This window comes from Cebus imitator, unplaced genomic scaffold (assembly GCF_001604975.1).
Source record: "Cebus imitator isolate Cc_AM_T3 unplaced genomic scaffold, Cebus_imitator-1.0 Scaffold267, whole genome shotgun sequence".
NCBI classification, from domain to species: Eukaryota; Metazoa; Chordata; class Mammalia; order Primates; family Cebidae; genus Cebus; species Cebus imitator.
The window spans coordinates 1,890,522-1,914,481 of record NW_016107582.1 but is presented as its reverse complement, the minus strand read 5'-3'; the positions used below and the strand labels follow the sequence as shown (position 1 = coordinate 1,914,481).

Sequence of the window (23,960 nt, the reverse complement as noted above, 5' to 3'; positions counted from 1 at the left end):
GCTGTACCAGAGCAGTGTGGGTGTGAAGTAGGTGTGTTGGGGACAAAGTTTTTTTGGGAAGGGAGGAAAGTTAGTATCAGGGAGATAAGAAAATATTTGCACAGAGTAAGCAGCTGGCAAATTTCCACCTGATTTGAGTTGTCTATTATTCTCTTTCTATCACTTACTTCTGATTAACTTTAGGTCAATCTTAAAAAAGAGAACAATTTTAATGATTGAGCCTATCATTTATTTAATGAAGTTTTAGATTACCTAATGCCAAGTTGAGTAACAGCAGAACTGAAACTTTTAACCTTCTCTTCTTACAATTAGCTTTCTTTTAAAAAATATGGTAAATTTGTGAGCTACTCCTTCTAGGTCAGTGGCTCCTAATAGAAAATGTGCTCCCCATTTCTGACACATTATGTGACTTCCACAATAGCATAAATACATATTCACCCTCAATCCAATTAACTACTCAGCTCCAGATTGAGCTGTTATTGTCTTACCCACTCTCAGGATCTATTTTTTAGGGATATAACTATGGCCTTAGTAATAAAACAAGCTACTGTCATAGTGGAAGCAATGACAGATGCTGCTAACTAACTCCCTAATATCCATTTATTCCTTATTTTTTATTAACAGAAGGCCGATTTTCTGACAGCTTCCCAGCTACATGCTTGCCTCCCCAGACCTACTTGCAGCACTTGTCAGATGCTGCTATTTAAAATTTATTTGTCAGAACTCACTGTTTTCAGGAATATTTTTGAAAAGGGTATGGACAATGGGCATGTGTCTTTTGCCTTCTTTTCTTCTTCCTGTCTGCAATGAAAATGCAATGCTTGGAAGTGCAGCAGCTGTCTTCCCATTAAGTAGACGAATACAATATATGAAAGATAGAAGAACAGAAAGACAAGGAGCCTGTGTCCTCAGTGACATCTTTTAAACCACTACCTCAACCACGGATTACTTACCTCCAGGCTTACTGTTATAGGTGGGGAGGGTGTCAGAAGGAAACCTTACTTGCTTAAACCACTAGACTCAATGTTGTTACATGCATCAAGACATTTCTTAGAAGGGGTGCACCCAATTATGGTTAAAGTACTACATTTATGAAAAAATTTATCCAACGAGATATTATTAATACTAAAAGATCTAAAATGGACCCTCATTTATTAATAGTAATAGAACTTTCAACAAGTCATCCACACATATCTACATACAGAACCACAAACACACAGCTATGCCTACACAGAGACTTTTCATGCTAATCATATACTTCCTATATAATTAACATCAATTGAACTAAGAGTATGTATTTTCTGGAATAATTTTTTTTTGCCATTTTGTGTAAAAATACTATGGATCTAGTGAAAATATGTAAATTTCGGGATGGAAACAAGTAGTCTCTTCAGAGCTATTAGAATTTCAAATTTATACAATGAAGGCAAATGACAAGCAGACCAGAGTTTAACTCCTTTCCCCAGCCAGCTGATCAGGAGGTAATTGACAAAGCATTCAGAGCAGAGTTCTGTATTTGGCTTATCAAATTCCGACTCTGCTCGCTCTTTCAATGGCATTGGACAGAACATCATAACCTCTGAGCCTCAATTTTCTCATCTGTAAAATGGAAGTAATTCTACCTGTTCTACTTGTACAAGTTTGGACAGATGATCAAACAAGATATCATAAGTAAAGCTTCTTATAAATGGTAAATTGCTACATAGGTCAGGATAACATGATTATGATTATCTTATAAACTGATCCTTAATTATGTGGGAGGTAACTAAACTGAGCATGAATTACAGACCTGATACTTTTTCCTCCCAGCCCCAATGAGTGTTAGCCATTTCATTAGCACTAAAATAAATGAGGCAAGAAAATGCCAGAAACTAAAACTCAGAAAGGCCTGCTTGAATAAAAAAAAGATAATTCATTCTTTTAAGAAAACAGTTTTCCATGACCCAATATAGTTACTCCCTAATATTTAACAGTAAATAGAAAACTGGGCAATAAAAAATCCCTTCTAGAAAAAAGCCACTTAATTTTAAAGCATATAAACACTTTTTCCCACTAGGAACTTCGGCCCGGGCATTTCTCTTGTGTTGTACTATCTCGCAGATCTCCAGCACCTCCACACCACCCCCACCTCCTCTATCAGCATGCCGCGCCCTGCCTGCAGCCATACATGCACAATATAAAGGGGCTCTGATAAATCTAACTAAATGAGCCCCACATTTTTATGGGAGCCCATAAGAATATATCAAGGTAGATGCAGAGAAACAGCCTTAATGCAGTAGCAGTGGCAGCAGCTGGGGAGTTGGGAACTATTTGCCAAAGGGAACCGCATTAATGATTTGAATTATTAGAGCATATGCCCAATCCTCAATTAAGTAAGGGCTGCATAAAGAAAAATAAGTGTGCATTCCTTTCCAGGAATCCCGATAGTCAGAGCATCAGAAACAACTTTAACATGCTTTATTCCAATGACACAGGCCACAAAGCCTGAACACACTCCATGAGTGCCTGAAGAACTCCACTCTGCCTTTCTACGGGAATACGCTCATTGCTGATGCAGTGTGGCTTAACCTTGATGTGATTACTCTGTATCATAATGCAATAATTAATGTCTGTCCAAAATAATAATAACAGATAGAGTGACTGCAGATAAGAAAAACAGGCAACCCGGTACATATGGGTAGTGGAAAAGGAAGAGTGTATAAACCGCTTAAGTCATTCTTCAGATGATGGTTGTTGTGAAAGCATTCATGATGGATTATTTCCTGCCACATCAGCCTTTCAAGGGGTGCTATGCAGGCTGTTGGATGCCTCATTTTGTTTTAAACAGGGTAAGATCCACTTGTCAGATCTGTGGCTCCCTTTCCCAATTTTTAATTATAAAAAAGTGGATGCATTGATTTTAGTATGATTATACTTTCAAAAACCAGGGCTTTTTTCATGTGAAGCAGCCTCTTCGCTGTGGGAAATAATGAACAGGCTTTGCTTTAACTGCTTCTGTATGAAGTGGAGCCAGGTCTGGGATAACACAGGTCTTCCCATAGAATGGCCTCTGCTATGGTCTGGAAAGCACTGTACACCACCACATAAAAATGTGTGCCCTTCCCTTGGTTAAGGGGCAGGCCATCAGGCTCCAATCTACAAGGGCTGTGGAGATATGACAAGTAATTTTCCAGGATGGAGAATAGCATTTAGAGCAGAAAACTTCGCGGGGAGGTTTCTCTGGGTTCTTAGAAGGAATATTCTAATATGCCACGCATTCCCCATTCCCTGAAGACAATTCTAAAAGAATGATAGCTGGTTTCTAAATTGCTCTAAGGAAACCTGGTTTCCCACAGAGTTTTCTTCCTCCAGACTTGGATGCGAATCCCAGCTTAGAGCTCCATTGCAGGGGTTAAGATGTGTTCAATCTTACTTTCCAAGTAAATATGGAACATGTGGTTTAAAGAGAAATCAAATTATTCATCAGTCCTAGGTAATCACTTCTCTTGGTTTGACTGTGTCTACTCTACTGTATTTATACCCTTTGAAAAAGTGGCTTAGGAACACAGGCTCCTTGATCCAATGCTGTCTGTTCATTAAACTAGCTGCTGAGTGCCAGGACTGCATGCCCCCAGAGTAAAACAAGGCTATTAACCGCTTTTTGTGAGCCAAATAAAACTGTCAGACCAGATTTTTGGATAGGATGCATTTAACAGGGAAGGACCTAGATGTGATCCTGGGCCCACTAGAAATTCTGCTTCAGGTGTTTAAGTCTGCACAGCAAAGAATACGTAGACTTTGTGGAATGCATGCCATGAGATGAGCAGCCCTCAAGGTGGAGAATAACATTAGTCCTCAATAGTGCTATGTTTTACAAAAGGAATTAATTAAGCAGTAAACCGTGACAGGACATGCATCATGGTATCATAATCACAAGCCTCAGCTGCATTACAAGGCAAAAGGCCAAAGACTGAGAGCTTTCAACTGGCCTGGGAATGCAATTAGGGTGAAATGCTGTGTGCCCTGGAGTGCCTTTATGCCAGGTTAAAAATTCATAGATATTACTCTCTCCCTCTAGAATACTAAAATAATGCACTTGGATGGAATTCTCCAGTAAGCCACCTTCCTTCACAATTCTTTCAAAGGTAAAAATAAAGGACAGCATTAAATTGGGAATGCCAATGACATCCCAAGATAAGATCTGCCCAACAGCCTAGTATCCTTGAATCACTGACTGGGCTTTCTTTATGAAGATGACCCAGCCCTGCACAAACACCTGTCCCACCCTCCTATGAGACTTACTATGGACCCAGCGTAGGCATTAATAGCTTTATTGGACAATTGCTCCACAGCGGTTCAGAGCTAGTGTTTGGAAGAGATGGAAAGATTACACAATAGATTTGCAATTAGCATTAAGTCAGTTAGCCCCAGATATTTGGTAAATGACAGGTAAAACAACATTTGGTTCTTAAAAAGAGGCCTAAGAAGAATATTAGCAAAGTACTAGACCACCACTTATGGTAGGCCACTCAAGTCCTGCTTCCTCGCCCATACTAACTAAAAAGAAACTGCAAGAAATAAACTCATCTGCAGTTAAGAATCACAGGTCTGTAGTCTTTTGTTCAAATCTAAAACTCTAGAAGGGTTAAAAAGCTTATCAGGCCAATCAGGAAACTTGGCAAGTTTGAGAGTGCATATTTATAGATTTAAGCAAAAATGTACACAGAATATAAATGTGACCGCCAGCCATTAACTGTTAAAAAAAAAAAAAAAAAAAAACCAACACACAGCTGGGGTAGATTACGTACTAACTTCAAGTCATTTGAAAGTAGTAAAAAGAAAAAATTCAAACAGTAAAACAATCTACATATCTGCCCCACAATTTAGAACACACATTCTCCTCTTTGGGTGTTAAAAGAACATTATCAATAGCTGCTGGAAAGGCAACAGAGGCACACATCGTTAACTGGATGAAAACGAAAAACCACCCTTCTTATCTTCTCAAAACATCAAATTGTACTAATAGAAGTTTCCCCACTCTACAAGTATTCCACAATTGAGTTCATAATAATAGAATGTACGTTGTACAAGATAAGGGAAATGAAGAAAATATTTATTTTCCTTAGAATAGAATTGAAGGTTACTAAATTGAATCACAAATGTTTACAACACTTAACTCAAATTGTTATCACTATTTTCCCATGAAACCAGAAGTCTGGCCCCAAAGGTTTCTGCATTTCTACTGTCCCCTCCCTTAGCCCACATTATACCAGTCAGCTGATGAATCACTACAATCCAGTATCACTTCCCAAACTGCCCAGTTCTCATCATCCACAGCACAAGAGGAGGGAGATAGTCGCCACAGAGCTCCAAAGCAGACTTCCAGGTGGCCCCAGAAATAAGAACCCTTCCCAAATACGTCTACACGTGGCATTTGCCGGGTTTTGATGGTATGGGGCTGCAGTGGCCTCCAGGTGCTATCACACTACCGCAGGACAAACCAGGCCTTGACGTTTCTGAAAAAGGTTGAGCTAAAAAGCATTTCTCACCTGCTGCAGAATGTGTCTTTCTCTCAGCGTCATTAACCTTCTGTGAAGCTCTACCAGTTCATCTAGGTATGCCTGAAAGAGAAGAAGGTCCCCCAAAAGAACAAGCACTTTAAGAAGTAGTTCAAAAATAAGTGAATATGTAAGAAAGAATACATAGGCAGCAGCTGGAGGTTTCTCATTATACCACTCTGGCCCAGGCTGTGTGGACTCAGTGCCCAAAGGCCTCTGCAGACCAAGCCTCTCTTGCACCAGCCATCACCTTTATCAAGCAAACTTTAAAAAGGAAGTTGGAGGGAATTCTTGGACTTAACTGTTCTTATGAAGACTCAAGTCAGTAGACTCACTTTCCTCCAACAATATCTCTACAAAAGGTAGGGAAATTCAGTGCTAAATTGTGAGTTTAAACATATCAAAAGCTACTTTCATTTTTTTCACTCTTGAATCTCAGAAGGTTTCTAAGAGAAAAACTTCTAAGTTTGAACATGAAAGCAACAATGTACATTACCAATTAAGTCAGGGCAATTTTGTGGTGTGGGGTTTTTCTTGTTTGTTTTGCTTTTGTTTTAAAAAGGCTTCGTGGTCATACCAAACATTGCTAGTAAACAATGCTAGCAAGTGACACAAAAAAGAAGAATGTCTTATGAAAAACAGGGAGCACTAACTAATCAGCATCTGATTTGTGAAGAGCTCTCGCCTGAAACTGCAGAGGGGACACCTCTCTTTCCATATGCTCAGACTCGGGAGTCTTTGTAAGTGTAACTGTATGGGTGCCCCCAGCACCATTTGCAATAAAGACAAAGGAAAAGATTTGTGAAGCATTACAGAGGTCTGCTCTGGCCTTACAAAGTAGGATTAGGGCCCTACCCAAAACAGGTAACTTAACCCCACCAGGTCTTGCAGTCAGATTTCAGATGCATGATGCACACTCTGGGAAAGCACACTGCACTACTATCAAATGTCTTGCTCACCTACATCTGAGATTCCTTAACCTGCAACCTCTACACAATCCTCTTACTTCCCAATTCAATGTGCCTGAAATCCCTTGGTAACGTAGGCATCATGGCAAATGACAGCATGAGGCCAAGCATAACACTGAAGACATAAACAAGACATGGAAAATAAACTACAAAGCACTGGGATGAAATACTCATCATTTAGGCATCTTGGACACTTTGATGAAAAAAATGAAACAAGAACCTGCAAAGATGATCAAGGGGAACAGAAAGAAGCAGAAGACTTGTCAGTGTTGAAGTCCTCCTAGTAACAGACTGGAAACCTACCTTGTCACATTCACCATTCTTTATTTGCTTATCTGATTTGCTTTGCTTTATTGGACTTTTCACTTCAAGAATCTAGAGATCAAAGAGAATACTGTGTTAAATTTTATTTCAAGCATCTCTTAGCTAACTAGCCACATAAACAAAGGCACTCACTAAATGAAATGTACAGTAGCATTAACTATCCAAATAGCATTTATTTTCTGTACATTCTCCTTCTTCTCTCTAATCTTATTTTCCTTGGAAAATAAGTTACTTGGATCTGAAATGCTGAGTCAGAGGAGTGGAACTAAAAAAAAAGTTGATGATAAGGAAATTGATCTAAGCTTCCAAGGTTGCTTCTCTTTTGCAACAAGACTCTCACCATATGTATAGCAGCTGAGTTATACCGAGATTATAGTTCCCTCTGGCAAGAATATTTTTCCTATTCATTCTGCTGTTTCAGCATGACTACTAGTGTTCAGTATGCTAGGGATGATGAAAACAAATACTCAAGTGCCCTTTTTAGTACCTAACTTTCACATTCTAAAAATTACTCATATATGCTAAACTGATGTAGCTTTGGAAATGAAGATGGCCATGAGTTATACTGGTTGCTCCCAATTTGGGATCCTCCAACTCAAGAAATAAAGAGATAGGACTATCTTCTGTCTTTTAAGAAATGATGTGTTTACCCTTGGTAAAACACTAAGTGCCTTTCCTTTTATCTGGACTGATTACAACTTAAGTTATGAATAGTTTTACACATTATATAGAAGCTTTGGTGGGAAACTATGTTTCTACCTAATAAAAAGGAGAAGAAAATTATTTCTTAATTAACGCAGCTGATTTCTTTAACAGCATCTTCAAAACTGGGGATTAAAAGGGAAGTATTTTTAAATGGCCCTCATTTGAAAAAGCTAAGAACCACTAAATTTATAAATAATGAGTATTTACAAATGTGTATGAACATAAAAAGCAAAGAAATTTGTCTTTTTCATTATAACTCATTATGAAATGAGTTTCTATAACTGGAGACTAATATTAAAGGAGGAAAATTCCAAATAAAGGACTAATTTATCCTAAGAAGTTTTATATTCCCACTGTTCTCTTTACCTATTCTCTGCCCTAACGTAGTAACAGTTCTGTCCACAAGTCTACCACACTCCATAACATAAAGATTTTAAGAATAAGTGCACTGTAGTGGCAAGAGCACCGATTAGGCTCAGAAGTCCAAGTTCAAGTCCCAGCCTTATCATTTAATATTCCTGGATGGCAAAGGATGAAATGGCAGAGACGAACAAGTTAACACCCAGATTCCCACTCAGCTTTAACATTTTTTACTACTAATAAACATTTTACTGGATGAAAATAGGAACATGACATCCTGGAAAAGACCAAATACTCCTGAAAGGGCATATGTTTATTTTAATTGAGAATAATACACAGGGAAAAAGTGCCCTTCTAACAGTCTTTCCTGAGAATCATACTTTTTTCATTGTTTTTAATATGAAGATAACCAAATGACTAATTTGACCAGGCTAACTTAAAAGACAATACTTTTGGCAACACAAGGAAATTACTTGTTAGCAGAGGCAAGGCAATCATTTTTAACATGCTCCACTGTAAGGGAAACCAAATACTCCACTGCATTCAGAATTTCTTCCTCCATTGTTGTTGGAAGAGAGACCTCAAGGGAAAAATCAGTGCTGAGACCTAGGAGTAAGTAGGTCAGTAGATGGCACTCCTCGCCAACTCAGTTGCTGGGCTGGGCATGCAGAGACAATCTGCTGAGATTTCAGGCAAGAAAGGAAAAAAAAAAGTGCCTGCCTGCTTGCCTTGTGTATTACAGAACTGAATTTTGTTCCCATCATATCCTGCTGACTCCCACGAACCCCTCCTCCAACTCCCTGCACTCTGGGTGTTGAAGTGACTTGAGGACGCTGTATTTGCAATAGAACTTTGCTAACTAGGCTTAGAGAGTTCTGCCACATTTTCTTCAAAGCAGAAAATAGAACATTTGGATGCTTAAGTCCCACCCCACACATTCCGTAAGTGCTACAGCACAGAAGGCCAAAATACATTGAAATCCTAGTTTCTTTCTTCTGAAGCTGCAGTGGCAGGAACAAAAGCTCCGGGTGTCAGTGACCCGCCTCAAGTTACTGAGTGGCTGCCCAGAGAGGGCTCAGTTAATCTTCCTTCTTTGATCTCTCGCTGCTCCAAAATAAACAGCTTTGTCAAAACCTCATTCTGAGAGAGCTCAGCCCTGCTGAAGACAATTGTTTTATTTATGATCATTTCTTATCTTTAGGGAAACAACTTCAGAATAAAAAAGTACAACACCTTGTCTTCCACAGGCTTATTTTAAACCAGTTTGACTGGATAGACTCTTTTTAATTTCATTCAACACGCCTTTCAGGCTGATAGGTGATTTATGATATTCTGAATATTGACTTGCGTCCAGTGGATCACTTCCTTCCTTCAAGTCCTTTCTCCCCTCCCTCCCCACCATGCTTTTGGCTAAAAAAGATGTATTTTGTTTTTGTTTGACATTCACATAAAGGAGGTTTGGAGTGAAAAAACCAATCTCTGTTTAAAATGATGCAACACTCTTTATTATTCCCTTTCAAACTGTACTGAGAAGCAAAGCCACCTAGACTGCCTAGCTACTCCATGTATAGATACAGTAGTATCTGAAAATAGAAGAATTGTGGTTTAGTAGCACTTCTGTCTTTAATCTGAGGAAATGTCTTGAAAAACTTTCAAGATTATTTTTTTCTGTATCCCTTTATGAAGAATGACAACTCAGTTATGCACAGATAGATATCTTTCATGCTAATGACAGTGGCTCCCAACAGTACTCAGGTTAATTACTTGCTTGGTTGATGTGTGAGTCTATGTTCACTTTTATTCAGTATGAAAATGATTGACTCCATTAGTACTTCCCCTCTTCTCTAGTCCCTGGAAGATTTGAGAAAAGGCAGTGGACAATTCGGCTTTGCCTGGTACTTAACCAAACTCAGAGATCATTATCAATTCATAGAGAGAGAACGGACAAGGAGTATGGAAGAAGGAAACTCAGAGTCTTCCCATTTTGGAGTTAGTCCTTCCGAGTATGTTCTCAATTCTTTAATGTGAAAATTCAGATTCATGCTCTCTCGCTATCCCTGTCTCTCTCCCCCTACTTTACTCTCTCCCTCCTGTGCACATACACACACATTCAAATATGACTAAAAAGTCATTCCAGAGTAAAATTTGATTGCTTTTTAAGAAATTTTTACTCTCTTACATCATCACCATAGAGAACTAAGATATACTAGTAACTTTTTTAAGTCCCAGAAGCTTGTCTTAAAGGGATAGTACCACACCTGACCTCAATGCAAGTGACTTGAGGGAGCTAAGAAATCAACACTAAACAAAGTTTTAAAAACCTTTTCTTGTCCTCTCAGCTCCGAGACATAGTACTAAGGAGGTAACCTCTCTTGTGACACATGTATTTCCTAACCCAGACTACCTAAAAGTAGAAGCATATGGACTTTCTTATCATGCTTACAGGTGCATGGAGAAAGTGACACATAATAGAGTATTACTGGCAGACTGATGATTCACATGTGTGAAGTGGCATTTGCCAAATAAACACGCCAAAGAACCAGGGGTATGCTACTTAATCAGATGAGGTCACTTTTATCCTCTCCACATAGATGCTAGCCGTTTTGGTTTTATTTTCCTAGACAGGTGAAAAATAGTCTGACAAAGAGTCTAAACCTTTCCCCAAAGCCAAGGTCAGTTCAAGACTGCCTATTCAGGAAGGGCTTAAGGGCAGCCATAAGGTTTGAAGAGCATAAAAGGAGCTTGCTGGAGCTGCATTCCCTGGCAAGCCCACTCTTCACTGTGATTAGGAGAGATACTGAAGGAAATTAGTGAGGGGCACAAAAGCAGAGCCTAATGCCCTTCCCTCCTGGCGCTGCCACTGCTGTGCCCCTGATGTATTGTAGCTCGGATACACCACCCACTAGATGCAGAAATCAAGTCGAAACCGGCTTAAGTTGGATATAAAAATATCGTCAAGGTAAAAATTCTGTCCTAATGCCAGTTCTCACTGAAGCACAAATTTATGAAAGGATCCCAAATTATCTAGTTAACCAGTCCAGTGTTCTCAGATGACTGGCCATGATGCATATATCCTTCCTCTTTTTACTTTCCTCTGAAATGCCTTACTTGTGGTGGCAGGCATCCACACCAGAGGTAAAAGATGGCTGGCCCTGAAGATGGGGAAGAGCCAGGATATGGAAAAAGAAGTAAATAAGTTGCTGAATACCCCATCTGCAACAGATAATGAGGCTGGACTTCGATTTTTATGTAGGACACAAAGAAACTGCAGTTGAACTCTAGCTGGTACAATAAAGAGCACTAGTACCATTGCTGCTTAACAAGAATGGATTTGCATTATAGACAAACCTTATAAATGAGGAAGTTTATACTATAAGAGATCTTTGTTAGTGCTTTAAATAAAATGCAAAATGAAATGGTCTTCAGCTATAAATTAACATTTTCCAAGTAACACAAAGACCACAAATTTAAGGGTAAGACTATTTAAAATTGAAGGACACCTGTGAAACATAATATTTTCAGAAAAACACAGTTTAGTTTTCAAGTTAATATTTGTATAATGACTTGAATTAAGCATTTATTGTAGAGGTCATAGAAAATCTGTTGAAACAAAAAGACAGGAAAAACTATGGTAATAAGAGTATCAACTCAATGCTCAGTGAGGCTTTTACATTGTTCATGATACTGAAAATAGTTTATTTTAGTTGGTAAAGAAAATATCCCAATCTAATTTATTTAACAAATGCTCTGTATCATAGCCTTCAAAGTTCTGCCTAGGTCTTATCCAAATAATCATATTTTAGTTGACTATCAAATTAATACACTTTCCTTTAGCTCAAGTTGTAACAATAATGATAATGACCATTATGTTCTCAGCATTTTATTAATTATTCCTTAAAATCCCAAGTAATAATCCTTTTTTCTTGGACGAAAAATCTGAGGTCGACCACCTATAATAATGAACTATCATCAAATGAGTACCAAGTCGGGGCTGGGTACTGCCTTTTACTCTTTAGGTATATTATCTGTCACCTTCCCAATAACCTTAAAGGTAGTACTAATGTCATTTAACAGATAAGAAAACTGAGAATCAAAAGCTAAAAGTTAATTTCCCACCAGTAAATTACCAGTAGGAAAGAACCGGGGCTTTATACTAGCCCCAAAGGTCATATTCTTCCTAATTAAGGCACCTACTTACTGCTGAGGTGTAAAGTATATTGAAATCAGGAGTAAATGGGCAATACATTTTGTCACGCTCTCTTATTGCACTACTTAATTAAACCGTCCAGTGGAACACACTCATCTTCTCATGACAACAGAAGCTCTTTACCCTAACTACGTGTTTATTCCAAAGGCTGTGGCTTCCCATCTATCTGGCATCAAGAGAAGTTTGTTTAAAATTCAGGGGTGAAAACTTTCGCATGCTTTGTAAAAATGATTACACCTAGCTCTGCAGAGTCTTGAAAAGTGCAAACCCCACAATTTACCTGGTTGTTGTTGGTTTTTAATAAGGGCGGTGGAGGTTCGTGATGTAGGGGTGAAGAAGCAGAACTGCTTTCACTATCACTGCCATCACTTAAGCTAACTCTGAAAAGAAATAGAGACAAGTTATCCACATCATTACAAACAGATGATTCTTGAAATACCCACAGAAATAGGTGCGGAAAACACAGAATCCATCCAATATCCTTGACAAGGTCATTTTAACTCACTACCGCTAACATGTATTGGGGCTTACTTTGTATCTGGAACTGTGTTAAGTGCTATACCTGCCATTTCTCTTTTTCAATATCTCCTATTTCACAGATGAGTAAACTGAGACTTAGAAAGACTGGGTCACTCATCTAGGGTCACATAGGTAAAAGTGGTGGCTCTGGAATTCAAATACAAGCAATGTGGCCCAAAGTTAGTGCTCAGCCACTATACTTTACACAAGGACAGCAAATTAGACGGTTCGTAGGTTACTATCTTTATTTTCCTTTCCTCCTATCAATCTGCTACAGATGAAAAAGTCACAAACATGGCTAGAATACAGGCTGCAGGGGAAGAAGCAACTGCATAAATGAAACTTCATGAAGAACGTGGAAAATTCTGCACCACTGACAGCAGAGTGACACCTAAGGAACGAACGTGTGGAGCCTGGCATGCTGGGACCAATACCAATCATTTCTGCTGTGCCATTATTCAAGGCTGTCTCTAGTTCTGAACACTGATACAACAATTCGTTGGAAATATGCTACAGCAACAGAAAGAAACAGCATGTTTGGGATATATGCTTTAGAAAACTACAATGTGATTATGGAGGTAGAGATTGGAGTGATACAGCCTTGAGTCAAGGAGTGTGGGGACCTCCAGAAGCTGAAATAAGCAAACAATGGAGTTCCCTGCCAAAGTTCTGCTGCTATTTTAATTCCAGCCCCATAAGACTTTGTTCAAACTTTGGGCCTCCAGAACTATAAGAGAATAAATTTCTTTTTTTTTTTTTTTTAACTACTAAATTTGTGATAATCTGTTATAGACCCATTAGGAAATTAATACATCATCTAAAACCTTAAAGATAGAAAAGCAAAACTTTTCTTATTAAGCATTTTTCTAAATTAAGAGAAATCCATAACAAACTAGATTATCAAGAGAAAATAAATGAACAGAAAATCAGTGAAATCAAAAGCTGGCTTCTTGAGATCAGTTGAAATTCAGAAAACTCTACCCAGACTGATCAGCAAAAAAAAAAGTTATAAGACACAACTTACCAATATTAGAAGTGACAGAGAAAACAGTACAACAGAATATACTGATATTAAGTGAATAAAAGGGAATATTAGGAACAAATTTATCATCATAAATTCAACCCAGATGAAATGAATCAATTCCCTAAAAAATAAAAATCATCAAATCTCTCTCCTGAAGAAATATATTCCCTGAGCAATACTGTATCTATTAAGGTAACTGAAATTATAATAAACAACAAAAACTTTTCCCTAAAAAAAAATTCCTTGTACAAGTCACAGATGGTTTCACTGATTAATTTTGTTACATACTTAAGGTCTAATACCAGCTCCACATAAACTCTCCCAGTAAACAAAATCTAAGTATTGTAACTGATGTCCCATGTATTAAGGTATCTTTTCTTCCTGGCTGATGAAGACATAGTCTCTCTAAGCCACGTGCAAGCTTTGGGAACTGAATGGCCTGCTGGTTTTTGATTATTCTTTTCCTGGCCCTGTGGAGGCTTCCACCATGGATATGCAGATGCATGCTTTGCCAGAAACATGAAGGATACCTCTACAGATCTCTAAAATTCTCTTTACTGCTTCCTCTTACTCAAACTAGACCTACAATCTCTGACTCTATAACCCAGCAGGACTTTCAGACTTCCCTTTAAGTTCTTCCTTCCTGCACTAAGTCTTGGAACCTACCTCCAACCAGTGCACTAGAACCATTAGGGACTTACCCTTACTGATTTTCCTTTCCTCGGAGATCACAGCCCTTACAGAGCCTATTGTCCAATGTTTGAAAGAATGTTGTTTACAATATTTTCTTTGCTTTTCTAGTTTACAGTAGGAGTTCGATTTCTTTATTATTATTATACTTTAAGTTCTGGGATACATGTGCAGAATGCACAGGTTTGTTACATTTGCCATGGTGGTTTGCTGCACCCATCAACTGTCATCTACATTAGGTATTTCTCTAATGCTAACCCTCCCCTATCCTTCGACCCCCTGACAGGCCCTCTTGTGTGATGTTCCCCTCCTGTGTCCATGTGTTCTAATTGTTCAACTCCCACTTAGGAGTGAGAGCATGAAGTGTTTGGTTTTCTATTCCTGTGTTAGTTTGCTGAGAATGATGGTTTTCAGCTTCATTCATGTCCCAGAAAATGACATTACTCATCCTTTCTTACAGCTGTATAGTATTCCATGGTGTATGTGTGTCACATTTTCTTTATCCAGTCTATCACTGACAGGCATTTGGGTTGTTCCAAGTCTTTGCTATTGTGAACAGTGCTGCAATAAACATACATGTACATGTGTCTTTATAGTAGAATGATTTATAACCCTTTGGGTATATACCCAGTATGGGATTGCTGGGTCAAATAGGATTTCTGGTTCTAGATCCTCAAGAATCGCCACACTGTCTTCCACAATGGTTGAACTAATTTACACTCCTACCAACAGTGTAAAAGCTTTCCTATTTCTCCACATCATCTCCAGCGTCCCGACTTTTTAATGATCACCATTATAACTGGTGTGAGCCGGTATCTCATTGTGGTTTTGATTTGCATTTCTCTAATGACCAGCGATGATGAGCATTTTTTCATGTTTATTGGCCACATAAATGTCTTCTTTTGAGAAATGTCTGTTCATATCCTTTGCCCACTTTTTGATAAGGTTGTTTTTCTCTTGTAAATCTGTTTAAGTTCCTTGTAGATTCTGGATGTTAGCCCTTTGTCAGATGGATAGGTTGTAAAATTTTTCTCCCATTCTGTTCATTGCCCGTTCACTCTGATGACAGTTTCTCTTGCTGTGCAGAAGCTCTTTAGTTTAATTAGATCCCATTAGTCAATTTTACCTTTTATTGCCATAGCTTTTGGTGTTTTAGTCATGAAATCTTTGTCCATGCCTATGTCTTCAATGGCACTGCCTAGGTTTTCTTCTATGGTTTTTATGGTTTTAGGTCTTAGGTTTAAATCTTTAATCCATCTTGAGTTAATTTTTGTATAAGGTGTAAGAAAGAGGTCCAGTTTCAGTTTTCTGCACATAACTAGCCAGTTTTCACACCACCATTTATTAAATAGAGAATGCTTCCCCATTGCTTGTTTTTGTCAGGTTTGTCAAAGATCAGATGGTTGTAGCTGTGTGGCATTATTTCTGAGGCCTCTGTTCTGTTCCATTGGTCTACATATCTGTTTTGGTAGCAGTATCATGCTGTTTTGATTACTGTAGACTTGTAGTATAGTTTGAAGTCAGGTAGCATGATGCCTCCAGTTTTGTTCTTTTTGCTTAGGATTGTCTTGCTATATGGGCTCTTTTTTGTTTCCATAGGAAATTTAAATCATTTTTTCTAATTATGTGAAGAAAGCCAACGGTAGCTTGAAGGGAACAGCATTGAATCTATAAGTTACTTTGGGCAGTATGGCCATTTTCACAATACTGATTCTTTCTAACCATGACCATGGAATGTTTTTTCATTTGTTTGTGTCCTCTCTTATTTCCTTAAGCAGTGATTTGTAGTTCTCCTTGAAGAGGTCCTTCACATCTCTTCTAAGTTGTATTCCTAGGTATTTTGTTCTCTTTGTAGCAATTGTGAATGGGAGTTCACTCATGATTGGTCTCTCTGTTTGTCTATTATTGGTATATAGGCATGCTTGTGATTTCTACACACTGATTTTTGTATCCTGAGACTGCTGAAGTTGCTTATCAGCTTAAGGAGATTTTGGGCTGAGACAATGCAGTTTTCTAAATATACAACATCATCTACAAACAGACAATTTGACTTCCTCCTTTCCTAGTTGAATACACTTATTTCTTTCTCTTGCCTGATTGTCCTGATTAGAACTTCCAATACTATGTTGAATAGGAGTGGTGAGAGAGGACATCCTTGTCTTGTGCCGGTTTTCAAAGGGAATGCTTCCAGCTTTTGCGCATTCAGTAAGATACTGGCTGTGGGTTTGCCATAAATAGCTCTTATTATTTTTGAGATATGTTCCATGATTACCTAGTTTATTGAGTTTTTAGCATGAAGGGCTGTTGAATTTTATCGAAGACCTTTTCTGCATCTATTGAGATAATCATGTAGTTTTTGTCATTGGTTCTGTTTATGTGATGGATTACAATTATTGATTTGCATATGTTGAACCACATGCAAATCAATCTATTTGCAAAGTCCCTTTTACTAAATAAATTAATATTCATGGTTTCAGGAATTAGGCTGTCGCTATCTCGGGAGGACATTTTTCAGCATACCACTGGTGACCATCGCAGTAGTGTCAATTGCAAGCAGTGAAAATGCTAAGTCAAATACTGGGAAATTGTCCTCCAAAAAGTTGCCACCACTTATAATATCGCAACAATATATAGGCTCCTGTTTCCCTGAACTCATAAATAGAATTTAATTTCTCATAAGTATAATTTAATTTCAAACATTTGAATCTTTGCTCATCAGAGATGTGAACAATTTCATTGTATTCTTATAAAATGTAAGCTTCTTTCATTAGTAGATTAAATATATACTTTGATCTTCTGGTTTTAGAGTCATGCTTAAAAAGTACAGTACTTTACATTCTAAGCAACAAAATATTCTGTACATTTTCCTCCATTATTTTTAGAAACTCAATCTCAAATCTATCTGCAGTTTATAAATATTAATGTAATTCTGTCTTAACTCTACCAAGAATTTTGAATTCATGACTTTAAAACATCTTCATCATTTTTAATTTTATTTATTTTGCTATTAGCCTTGCTTTCTTAGTACCTAATATTAATATCCGAATTTTGTTTTTATTTTGAATAAATTTATTCGAAGTGTTCTTTAAAAAAGAAAACTACAGTGATATCTTTCAAAAATTAAACAAGTAAAGGGAATAAACATCACCTCCTCCCCATTTTTTCTTTTCAGAAGTAAATGGAATTTTCTTTTATCCAGAATAGGAGCAATTTCTTTATTCTACTGTGCTGAATATGGTCCTCCCTCAGAGATGTCCTCCTTCAGTGTTTGCTCCCCCTCTCTGGTTATATAGCACCTAATGTAATATGCTTCTCAGAAACAGAAACTGTTTTAGAAATCAGGATAGCTTTTCTTTCACTCTGAATAGGCAATCACATTCTAGCTCTATAACATTCAGAGAGACAAGATACAAGATAGGAAATGAAAAGGATACCCTGGGACAGCCTTTTAGCAAAAACTGATAGAACTTGTTTTTCTTAACTAAATTACATTAATGAAGTGTTCAGTTGAAGCGCTGTTTTGAAACACTTCTTGAGTGAAGTGGAGGGCTGAGTATTTAAACTGATTAAACAGTTGAGACTTCACAAGTGCAGTGAAGATCAAATGTTACACTGGCGCTGCCATGCTAACAGCGCATGTCAGGCAGGGAACAAGAAAAGCAGCCCCAACAATGTATATCTACAACAAATGACTCACAAACCTGTATGATGACCACATCAACTCAGGAGTTGGAGTAGTAAGTGGGTGGGCAAAAGCTAATCAGAGAATACCCAGGTCTTCTAAATAACAACTTGGAAAATCATCTAAATAGGTCACACATTTTCATCAATTAAATTTGAGAGCAGCCAGTGGTCAGAATTTTGGTTGATATAAGTAAGCTACTTTAAGTTTCAGTTCATTTTCAGGTCTTTTTTCCCTGCCAGTTTCCTTTTTATCAGACAAAAGACTTCTAAAGGCAATGTTATAAGCCAATGCAATGTCATAATAAAGAGGTTATTTCCTCCCATTTAAAAGGAATGCTGACAGTGAAGTTTGAGAGAGAAGCAGAGAAAGAGGTGTTGAATACGACCATAAGAAACCGTCTTGAATAGACAGAGACCTTAAGAAATCGTCATTGAGATATCTGATAGGCCACATACCCTAAGGAGGCTCTTTTCAGAGAACACCAAAGCATAGGCAATTAGCAAACATACGTTCTCTCCAGTTTGGGTTAAGATTGCATTTTTTTTAAATCTTAGGGTCTTCTACATAGTAATGGATAACAGGAAAAGATTTAATGCAATATATTATAAATGTAATTGGATTTTAAGTTAAAGTAGATTTGTATTTTTTCCACCCAAGACAAATTAAAGTGAGCACGCCTATTTGTTTTCCTCATGATAAAGAAATAAAATCGTCAGGGCAATTTCAATGTGACTATTAATTATAAGTGACACGAATTACCCTCTTATAACGTGGAATTATGCCTCACAGCAATAAAGCTACTTAAGGCTCCTAATTGTCAGCACACTTACAAGGAATTTATTTTCTGGAAAACACACAGGTGATCCTAGTTTTAATTAGGTCACACACATAATTCACTAGAGCCAATTATCTATTTCTAACTACAAACACACATTTCTTCAAATTCTGAAAACATCTCCAGAGGTAGATCTATACAAACTCTTCAAATGAAAACAGATTTTAGTTCAACGGTCAGTCCCGCCACTTGGCATCCAAGGAAGGACTTCTAATATGACTTTTTCCTATAAAATTTTTAGAGGAAAAGCCTCTTTCTGAGAAAAAGGGGAAACAGTTCCCTGTAAAGCGAGGGTAGGCATGCCAAGGTGCCCCAGGATCAAATGAATGTGACCATCTACTGCCGTTTTTGGTGTTTCACACCTTCACTGTGATTATACCAGTAGGGCTAGTGAGAGTCTGACTTCATCACAGGCAACCTCTTTCCTTCCAAGACACTCACCTGCGACTTCGGCTGCCTCCTCTATTTACAGGTCTCTCCATTTCAGAGTCATTGTCATTATCCTCCACTTCATCCGATTCCTCCTCATTGTCATCGGAATGCAGATCTTTCATTATAGACCTTAAAGGACCTGAGTAATGACAATGAACCACAGGCAATCAAACACGTACTCAAACACACTTAGCCATTTTAGAAACGGGAATGCTTACTAGCCTGAACATTGGTTAAAAATCATCATCATATATATTTATACAATTTACAAGGCAAATTTGGTATAGTTTCTAAAACTCAATCTCTGCCAAAACATTATTGTTTTCATAATAGATTCCCAAACTGTTCATTAAAGAATCTCTATTTTCTAGGAAATTTTTTCTGTGTACTTTTCTTCCCTAAGAAAAATTATACCTAAAAAGAAAAAGAAAGATCTATTAGTATGTTTTGTTAGGTTAATCCATGTATTGAAAAGTTGAGATTAATAAATCACTGTGGCTGTAACTTGTTCTTGGCAATGCAGCCTTTGTGTGGTAGTTTTTGATCTATTAAGGTTTAGCTGTTCCTTTTATTTCAAGGTCAATTTCAGGTCAAGCAAGCATTTCAGTCAAGTTCAGATTATAAAGTATTTCAATTCCATGGTGTAATATCCTACCTCTGATCTTCATATTGATCTTGGAACAAGGTCTTATTGCAGCAATGTTAAGCAGCCAATTTTCATTTTACTTTTTAAGAAATCGCTGGCAAAATACCAGCATGTATAAACATAAATAAGACCACATAATAAATCAGGTACCCAGAAAAATCAAGACAATATCCAGTATCAGACAGGAAAAAGAAAAAAAATCAAACTCTAATTTTATTCTAGGGCAGGACAGAAAGGAAAACACACACAAACACAAACTCATTAGTGTGGCTTATTTTCACTTTACTACTCTAAATGTGAAGAAAAATAGATAGTTTAATTTTAACAGAAGAGGTTATAAAGACAATGAAGAAAGAGAGGCACTTTCATTCTGAATTAGACCATTCTTAAAGTCTAATCTATGACAGAGATATATGAGATATTACTATCTTGACTCTCTACAATCTCTCATTCTGCAAAATCCAAATTTTTCTGCTTTTGTAGTGGGCTTATTTCTTTGAAAGTGAGTGAAACAAGACCTCTGCATAGCCAAAACAATCACTGTCTTTTATTTGATTTTTTCCTGGAGCTTAGCCTTAGTCCAAACACACACAACAATTTAATCCTTTTCAAAACATTCAAGGCCATCAGGAATTCAGTGCGGTCAATGAAAAAGGCAATGTTCAATATATGTGAAAACACAAATTCTACTTTGATATCTATGCATTTTTCATGTAAAAACAGTACACGTTTGAAGATTTTCCACATATACAAAAATGGAAAATATGATTAAATATTCTAGTTTAAATGTCTTTATTCTGAGTTCAAGTTAACACTTGACCATGAGTAGAGAAAAACAAAGGATAGCCAATTAGCATTTCCTTAAGAAAGACTATTAATATGTAGAAAAAAATGCAGGAGGAAAATTGAAAACCTATTCCCCTATGTCAAAGCCTTTTAAATACAGCTTTTGCTACTGTATTTCCTTTGGGAACTCCCTGGAATGGGTTGTGTCTATAATCCTTTGGTAGCAATGAGAATCTGATGGCAGGGACTGGAAAAAGGGGAATTTCTAGAGCCTTGCTTCATACATCAGAATAATACTCAATTGTATTCCTAAGGGAAATAAATATAACTGTATAAAAGCCAACTTATGATTCAAATAATAAAACAGTAGAAGATAGGTGATACATCAACCCATTAAGGTGTTTTATGAGAAAAGCATCTCCTAGTTTGCAGGAGATGTTGATACCTTGTTGCCTGGTCTGGGATGGTGTGAAGCTGGAGCTGGAGCTGGAGCTGGAGCTGGCAGGACTGGGCTGTTCAGACTTTAAAGAAGAAGAAAAAGGCACCATCAATAAATTTACAGGACATCACACATTTAAAGTTGAAAACAATATTGTTGCTCAAAGCAGTCTCTTCAAAAACTATGATGAATTTCATTATGTCAAAGTACTAACACAGGAGAGTCATGTTATCTTTTGTTGTCCCTACCTTATTTTTATTACATGCAGAAACAAGTATAAAAACTCAGGAATGAAGAGATAAACACCTGGGTGTTACATGAGAAAAGGGCCTGGCTTTGATTTCACTCCTATGTTTACTGCTATACAGGTCTCCCTCTTTTTTTAAATCATACTTTAAGTTTTGGGATACATGTGCAGAACATGCAGGTTTGTCACATAGGTGTATACACGTGCCATGGTGGTTTGCAGCATCCATGAACCTGTCATCTACATTAGGTATTTTTCCTAATGCTATCTCTCCCCAACCCCTAACCCCCAACAGGCCCCGGTGTGTAGTGTTCCCCTCCTGCATCCATGTGTTCTCATTGTTCAACTCCCTCTTATGAGTGAGAACATGTGGTGTTTGGCTTGGTGTTAGTTTTCTGAGAATGATGGTTTTCAGCTTCATCCATGTCCCTGAAAAGGACATGAATTCATCCTTTTTTATGGCTGCATAGTATTCCATACTATTCCATAGTATTCCATGGTATATGTGCCACATTTTCTTTATCTGGTCTATCATTGATGGGCATTTGGGTTAGCTCCAAGTCTTTGCTATTGTGAACAGTGCTGCAATAAACATATGTGTGCATATGTCTTTATAATAGAATGATTTATAATCCTTTGGATATTTATCCAGTAATGGGATTGCTGGGTCAAATGGTATTTCTGGTTCTAGATCCTTGAGGAATCACCACATTGTCTTCCACATGCTTGAACTAATTTACACTTTCACCAACACTGTAAAGTGTTCCTATTTCTCCACATCCTTTTCAGCATCTATTGTTTCCTGACTTATGATCACTGTTTGAACTGGTGTGTGATGGTATCTCATTGTGGTTCTGATTTGCATTTCAAAAGAAAAAAATTCTACAGCCAAAAAACATGAAAAAAAAAAAAGCTCATCATCACTAGTCATTAGAGAAATACAGGTCTCTTTCTAAGAGATATCTTGATTACCCTTTCTATAATGTTTGATTGATTCAACTGGTCAAAGCACAGTAGTAATGTGGCTAAGGTTATTCGTTCAATCACATTATGAGCCAGTTAATTTCACTGCGGTCCAAGGCCATGACCCAACCCTAACCCTTTTCATCCACAGTTCACAAATGGAGGCCAATATTCACAACAATAACCAGACAGGTCCAAATGAGTCAAGGGAAAATGCTGCCATTCTTTTTTTTGTAAATTCTCTTTAATTCTACAGCCTATTAGGGGCAGGGAAAGAGTGTCACCCACATACCCTAACCTCTTACTCTCTCTGAATTCTCCTTATCCTTTAATACCTAGAAGTTCCATATTCTCCTTGACCCACCCCACTCAGTTCTCTACCTTCTCCAAAACCACTGAAATATAGCAGAAGTATCATCTGTTTTCTTGCTAGAGGTACGACAGTACTGCACTGCCTCTGACATGTCTTTTCTCCCCACATACTCTGTAGACTGCCAGCACTTGAAAAATTAGGGGTCTGTCTTGCGCTTCTAATCCTTGTACTCAGCATAATGCATTGCATACAAGGGGCACTTTTTATCTGTGACTAAAGACAGCACATTAGCCCCTGTATTCCACCTTCTGCCACAGTTTTTACAAAAGACTCTATGGCAGGTAAAGACAGGCAAAGCAGACACATGGGCATAAGTATGCAAAGATACCGATCATACCAACACACTTGAATATTACATATTTAAGGCAAATTTATTTCAAGATAACTTGGTAATGCTCTTATAACCAAATTTATTTCCATCCTATTTTTAATATGCTCACAGTCTTAATTTGAGAAATATTTGGGTTTCCTATGCATAGGACAAATCTTTTTACTTCAAAGTGACCAAATCAGAGGACAACCAAGAATGCAACCAGAAATCACTAAATGAGCATGAAAATCTCAGTTTATATTTGTTTCTCACCACTAATTTTTTTCATCTCCCCTTCCAGCACTGAATTTTCACCCCCTTCTCCCAAGGTAGCACGAAGCTCTACCAACTTGGGCACAAGGAAACACTTTCAGACATTCCTAATACACAATTCACATCCTCAGTCTGAATGGGAAAGCAGGTGTCAGCAATCTACCACTCATTCTGCAGGAAAAGAGCCAGGCAGGATCTCTAATGAGCAGCAGGCGGCCTACCAACCCTTCAGCACTGCAAGACTTACTTGAGTATTGTAACACAATGTCTTACACATTGCTGTTTGTGGGCCACAAAGAAAAGTTGGTTTACAAGTGCAAATGCTCTGTGAGGTACTCTTCATTTCTGTTGAGTGGCTCTTCTACTGCTGAGCCCCAATGGTGAGTAACACAACTGAAAGGGCATTCAGTTGGCATTTATGTGCACTGCCCAGCTGTAAAACATTTCTCCCAGGGTTTGCAGAGTATTCCTCTTCCTCTCCAAGTTGCTCCTTTCAGCCATGAAAAGTGCCTGCAAATGATATTATTTTGATAGCTTTGGAAACCATCTGAGAGCCAAAAAGGAGGTTTCCGTACAGTGAGCTGAGAGAGCCCTAATTCCTCATCTTGCCTGGCTAGTTCACACTGCATTGAACTTA

The 23,960-nt window shown here is 37.7% G+C and overlaps 1 protein-coding gene across 3 annotated transcripts in view; it reads right to left on the bottom strand.

Moving 5' to 3' along the window:
* MLLT3 (MLLT3 super elongation complex subunit) overlaps positions 1–23,960 on the bottom strand; it is a 270,743-nt gene that overhangs the window by 5,216 nt on the left and 241,567 nt on the right. For all 3 annotated transcript variants that reach the window (XM_017500642.2, XM_017500644.2, XM_037728522.1), the window contains exons 6-10: positions 21,164–21,239; positions 19,296–19,425; positions 12,382–12,481; positions 6,809–6,880; positions 5,529–5,600 (exon numbers count right to left, since the gene is read on the bottom strand). In XM_017500642.2, the coding sequence (XP_017356131.1) occupies positions 5,529–5,600; positions 6,809–6,880; positions 12,382–12,481; positions 19,296–19,425; positions 21,164–21,239 (450 nt within the window). The remainder of the gene's footprint in view (positions 1–5,528; positions 5,601–6,808; positions 6,881–12,381; positions 12,482–19,295; positions 19,426–21,163; positions 21,240–23,960) is intronic.